The sequence below is a fragment of the Vicia villosa genome, linkage group LG1 (assembly GCF_029867415.1).
Source record: "Vicia villosa cultivar HV-30 ecotype Madison, WI linkage group LG1, Vvil1.0, whole genome shotgun sequence".
In the NCBI taxonomy this organism is placed as follows: Eukaryota; Viridiplantae; Streptophyta; class Magnoliopsida; order Fabales; family Fabaceae; genus Vicia; species Vicia villosa.
This window is the reverse complement of record NC_081180.1, coordinates 46223921-46230137: the sequence shown is the minus strand read 5'-3', so window position 1 is coordinate 46230137 and position 6217 is coordinate 46223921. Positions and strand designations below refer to the sequence as shown.

Sequence of the window (6217 nt, the reverse complement as noted above, 5' to 3'; positions counted from 1 at the left end):
TAGAAGAGGAATGAAGCAAAAGTTGCTTCACATATCAGGTTTCAAGGAAACACATAGTTTCGGGAAATATTTAGGGGTTCCACTTAAAGGAAACAAGTTGAAGAGCATTGATTATCAGTATTTGATAGAGCAATTATCAACAAAGTTGGCAAGCTGGAAAACCAATCATCTCTCTCTAGCTAGCAGGGTTACTCTTTGCAAAAGTGTGTTACAAGCGGTTCCTATTTATCCTATGATGTCTGATATGCTTCCTAAGAAGTGTGTGGAGGACATTCATAGGTTGCAGCGAAATTTTATCTGGGGAGAAACCAATGACATCAGGAAGATTCATGCAGTTAATTGGGACATCATCACTAAGCCAAAAACGTACGGTGGGCTAGGGCTTAGAAAGCTAGATGTGATGAATAAAGCGTGTATTGCTAAGCTTAGCTGGAAAATCATTTGTAATTCAGATGAATTATGGTGTAGGGTGTTGAGGAGCAAACACCATGTTGAAGATTCTGTTGTAAACCTCGATTTTAAAGCGTCTGACTCAAGCCTTTGGAAGGAGATCGTCAAAAACATTCCGGTGGTGTTGAGTGCTGGCATTTGGAACATCGGGAATGGGAGAAATACTCATGCTTGGGAGGACAATTGGCTCGAAACTAGTAGAAATTTGCTGGACTATCAGATCAGTGTGCCAAGAGCATTAGAAGATGCTAGAGTAAGTGACTTGCTGGATTCTAGTGGAAATTGGAATTGGAACTTATTGCAGCCTTGGATGCCTAGAGAAATCTTGCAAAGGATGATGACTATTGTGCCTCCTAATGATGAAGAAGATGGAGATGAGTTTGCTATTGAAACTAAGATGGATGGTTCCTTGGCAGTCAAATATATATACTTGCATATGGGTGATGAGGATGCAGGGCCAGATGATGAGGATTGGAAACGAGTTTGGAACCTGAATGCTCCTGAAAGAGTTAAAAGTTTCATGTGGCTGCTCAAACATGATAGACTTTTAACTAATGCTAGCAAAAGTAGGAAGGGATTAGGCTCGACTATGTGTAATCTTTGCGGGAGAACCATGGAAACAACAATGCATGCCATGCGGGATTGTGACAGTGCCAGGCAAATGTGGAGTTCACTTATCCCTCATGGAAAACGTGGTGTGTTCTTTAGGACTGATCTACAAAGTTGGTTTAAGAATATTAGAAACCGGCATTGGAGTAGCATATGGGCTATAGGGTGTCATGCACTGTGGACATGGAGAAATATGGAAGATCATGATAAAGACTTTGTGAGACCTTCCAATACAAGCGTGTGGATTATGCGGAAGTTTAAAGACTATCAAGACGCTAAAGGTATGGAGAAGAGGGTTCAAGCTAGAGACTCCGTGACAAAGTTGATTCGATGGATTCCTCCCGATGTCCATGAGGTCAAATTGAATGTTGATGGCTCTTGTAATCTCACAACTGCTGGATGTGGAGGTCTGATCCGGAACTCGAGTGGTGATTGGATTCGTGGTTTTTCGAAGTCGTTAGGGTGCTGCAGCGTGATTGTGGCGGAGTTGTGGGGAGTGTTTGAAGGGCTGAAGATGACTAGTGGGCTTGGTTTGATGAATGTGGTTCTAAATGTTGATTCTATGGAGGTTGTGCAAGCCATAAAGAAAGGCCAAACAACTAATGGTGAAGGTGGATCTCTCATTAGACGAATCAGGAACGCTATGGATTTGCATCATATGGTTAAGTTGGAGCATACGTTTAGGGAAGCTAATCGGTGTGCGGATGCGTTAGCTAAGTTTGGTTGTACCCTCAATTCTGAGTCAATCGTCTTCGATATGGCTCCTAGTTTCCTTACTCTCACTTTGGAGAGTGACGCCAATGGCGTAACCACTTCTAGAGTGGTCTTTGTTGAGCTTTTCTTCTTGGGCTTTTAGCCCTCCCTTGTACCAAAAAAAAAAAGCAATAATTAGTTATGGGGAGTGAAATTAATTAATCAATTAATCGCCTAGCTATTAGGTGGTTGTGTTTGTGTGTGACTGAGAGTGCAGTGGAAACATACCATATTCAACGGTTGATATTCATTTGCGGAAAAAAAAAAAAGGACATGTCTTTTTAGTTTTTTTTTTTATATAAAAAATTTGGAAACGATGTTTTCTTTTTCTTTCTTCAATTATTCCTTCTTGTTTCTACAGAACCAAATATAAGTAAAAAGTGAACCAGAAAAAAATCCAAACGCTACACCTTCGTTAGGGTTACTGGAAGCAGCATGGAGAAGAAGACGCTATATCTACCTCATGAGTTGATCATTCTGATCCTGCTGAAGTTGCCGGTGAATTCTGTTATTCGTTTCAAATTGGTTTGTAAATTATGGTTTTCTCTCATCTCTGATCCCCACTTTGCATCCTCACATTTCGAACATGCCGCCTCACACTCTCGTAAAATTGTATGGATGGAACGATTTTGTAATATTAGATCTATAGATTTTGAAGGATCAATGAGTAATGTTTCCCCGAATATTAATTTTAGTACTCCTCCATTTCTTTTTCCTACAATTAAAGGTTCATGTAGAGGGTTTATATATGTGCACACTCGGCGTACAATTTATATATGGAATCCAACCACGGGATCTCACATAGAAATACCTATATCTCCTTTTGAATCCAACAATAAATCAAATACTTTAGATAATCTTTATGGTTTTGGTTATGACCGGTCGAGAGATGATTACTTGGTTGTTGCATGTTGTTATGATCCAGATTTATATAATATTTCATCGCTTTTACAGTTTTTTTCATTTAGAGATCATAAGTGGAGAGAAGTTGAGGGTCCTCACGGCTCTTATAGGATTGAATCTGAAAAAGAAGGATCGCTCTGTAACGGGGCTATTCATTGGACGGCTTATCGCCATTACGACGATTTAAAAGTTATTGTTGCTTTTGATTTAATGGAAAGGAACTTGTTAGAGATACCTTTTTCAGATGAATTTGAGCTGGGTTTAAGCAGTGATGTGTGGGTATTTGGAGAATTTCTCAGTGTGTGGACTCAAAATAATGACACAGTTGAAATTTTTGTGATGAAAGAATACAAAGTGCATTCCTCTTGGACTAAGACTCTTGTTTTTCCTATTATTAATAATGACCTTTCTTATTTTATCCCTGTATGCCATACAAAAAGTGGTGATATTCTTGGAACAGCTGATGGTAAATTTGTAAAGTTAAATGTTGAAGGACAGGTGTTAGAGATTACCTCTAACGGCGACAGCTATGGATGTGGATTCCAAGCTGTAGTCTATACGGAGTCTCTGCTTTCACTTCCTGGTGGTGACATTCAGCAATTTTAAGATGACACAAACAAACAAGAAGGTGAAAGGTTTTCCTTCACCATTTTCTTGATATTATTATGAACTCTTGGGTGGCTGCATTGGCAGGGTAATATGTGTTTGACTGCATTTGTAACATGAGCTAATAATAAGCCCACATAAGGTGATTCAATATGTCATGAAATGTTTATTGGTTAACTATTTCATATGTTATTCGAAATATTGACCGCTTTTTTGTGTGATTAACGGTTATTTAGATGGATGTTGTTGGAAGTTGTCACTATTTGACATTGTTTTCGTACGAGTTTATGAATGCCAATGAAAAATAGAAGATTTTGTTCTATAGGTTCAGCTGTCTCTATTTAACTCCGGCTATTGCCATTTTCTCAATTTCAAACCAGAAAAAAATAAGTTAATGAGCTACACATGAATGTATAGGACTTTAGATCAGAAAAAACATCAAAAATATGTCGCCCTATTATTGAAAATAGTGATACAATTATAATATAAAATGTACCACTTTATTCAATATAAATTGTAACACATCTATAAGTCATTTTCTCTACTTATTTTTGCAGAGCTGCATATGAGTAAGAAGTAACAGTACGTGATTCGTGTACCTATGCTTGGGTTATTTTTTTATATATTTTTTTTTATTCCTAACTTGTATACATTTATGTTGTGCTCTCACCTTGGTTCAATCACTACAGATTCACTATCATCTATTACCTTCTTGCAGCTTACAATAGATCACTAACAATTTTCTCACACCGCCGTTAACTGATTAGTTTCATTTATAACATACAGATGAGGTTCGTGGTGTCAGCTGTGAGCGCGGCAGAAATAGGCAGAAACTAGTTAGAGCAACAAGACTGATGCATCATGGAAAACATCAACTACCATAATTGCATTGCATTTATCAACACGGGAATTAAGTGTTTACCTTTTGACTAGAAGGACTCCCTCAAATAAGTTGATGAGATTTGATTAATGCAGTGTTTTGTTTACTTTGGTTTTTAACTATATATGATTAGTGCAAAACTGTTGACATATGCAGTAGGAGTTTTTGGGTCCTCATTAAAAAGTACTGTATGCAAAATACATAATTTGGAGTTTTATTGTATTATTGTTTTATTAGAGTTACTACAACATGAAAATAATAATGCCAATGGCTTCAGCAGTGTCATGTCTTTTAGAATGGGAAAATAAAGTTACAGCACAAATTTGCAAGACCAAGAGAGGATGGATGATAATGGAACAAGATTTTTCTTTTTAGAACAGAAATTCTTCTCCCTTATTTATAATGAGTCCCTTTGTTTATTGTTTCGATAAATGAACCTGAATTTATTCATTCAACCTGAATTTATTCATTCATTTTAGTCAAGTCTTTTTTGGGTAATGCTAACTTGTGCCCCTGGGGCACAAGTTAAGAAACCTATTTTTAGAAAATTTATTTTGAAAAATACAACAAATAAATTAATTTTATATTTTCATTAAAACCAGTGCAGAAGTTCCAAAATATTCTTTCTTCAATTAGTTATAAACTTATGCCCTTGAGGCACAAGTTAGCATTACCCTTCTTTTTTTTTACGGATTTTAGTCTGTTCTTATCACTGAATTTTATATGCAATAATTATTAATAAATTAGTCAAATAAAAAAATTAGCTATTATATTAATTTTCATTTTTTGATTAAAATTGTCATTGAGACACAATATGAATACATGTTTTTTTTATAAGCAATATGAATACATGTTCAATTGTGATAAGAGACCGACTAGTAACAAAAGAAAATCGGAATTTTATATTTCGACCAGTCGATGTCGAGCAAATATCCGAAACAAGCTCACATTACATTTCGATCAATGTGACCCATCAACGGGCACCTATGGCGAGCGTCGCTCAAATACTTAGTGAAATTTAAACATACATTGTCATCGACAGACGGGCATACAAATCTTTATTAAATCATACAATCAAGCAATTTCATAAGAAAAGGCACAAACAAAATATGCGACCACCAAGGTCGGACTAATCAATAAGAAAAGCAGACACAAGGATCATTGTGCATAGTTACATAAAATGGGGTCGGAGCCCCACCATAACAGAAATTAAAAGTGGCCACGAGGACCACATTATACGAACATTACAGTAAAACAGGCATAGCCCGAAGAACTAAAAATATTACAATCATACGGCGCGCAGGCCGGAATAACACAAAACCGACCAAACAGGCGGTTGAGACTCCTCGACGACGTGTTAAGGCGTTGTCAAAACTCCCATGAGCATTGACCAAACTGTCGTCTATAACAACCTGATAATGGGCAACAAGCTCAGTCTGAGTAGTCAGCCCCCTAAGCTCTTCAGGTTCATCCTCGATGGGAGCAACAACGGCCTTCAGGGCAGCGACCAGGTCCTCAAGAGCCTTCTTTTCGAAGTCTCGGGTCCCCATATCTTCCTTGGCCTTGGCCAGGTCTTCCTTCGCCTTTGTGAAATCCTTGAGGCCAGAGTCAGCCTTCCTCAACTTCCCCTCGACATCCGCAAGGGCTGCCCGAACCCTCCGCAACTCGATTTCTTGGGCGGTTCTCTCATTAGCAAACACTGAAGCCATCCCGAGGATCCTCAGCACAACAACAGCATCTTGGGTCAGCAAAAGTCTGCTCCATGGACGGTCCAACTCTTCTAGGTGTAGTGACTCCGCCCGCTCCATCTCTAGAGAAGAACCCTCAAATAACTTCAGCTCGTGGAACTTAAGAGGCCAGATGAACTTTCCCGTCCCCCGCTCGACAGTTAGGTCGACCAAATCCTCGGAACGGGGCCGCTTCGGCCTCGAAGATATTATGTGTTGAGGAGAAGGATGCTCGCCCTAAGGAGTAGAGTAGGATCCCTCCGAGACAGTCTGGGCGACAAATCCCCCC

General features: G+C 38.6%; 1 protein-coding gene across 2 annotated transcripts; it reads left to right on the top strand.

Moving 5' to 3' along the window:
* Positions 1 to 2129: 2129 nt before the first annotated feature.
* Positions 2130 to 4523, top strand: LOC131605404 (F-box/kelch-repeat protein At3g06240-like). 2 transcript variants are annotated; one of them, XR_009284674.1, is made up of 2 exons: positions 2130 to 3463; positions 4108 to 4523. XR_009284674.1 is itself a non-coding variant. In XM_058877764.1 (2 exons), the coding sequence occupies exon 1, from the start codon at positions 2248 to 2250 to the stop codon at positions 3319 to 3321; it is 1074 nt and encodes a 357-aa protein (XP_058733747.1). In that variant the 5' UTR covers positions 2131 to 2247; the 3' UTR covers positions 3322 to 3343; positions 4108 to 4523. The 2 variants fall into 2 exon arrangements, 1 of the variants encoding a protein (XP_058733747.1); XM_058877764.1 differs by having other exon boundaries at positions 2131 to 3343.
* The last annotated feature ends 1694 nt before the right edge of the window (positions 4524 to 6217 follow it).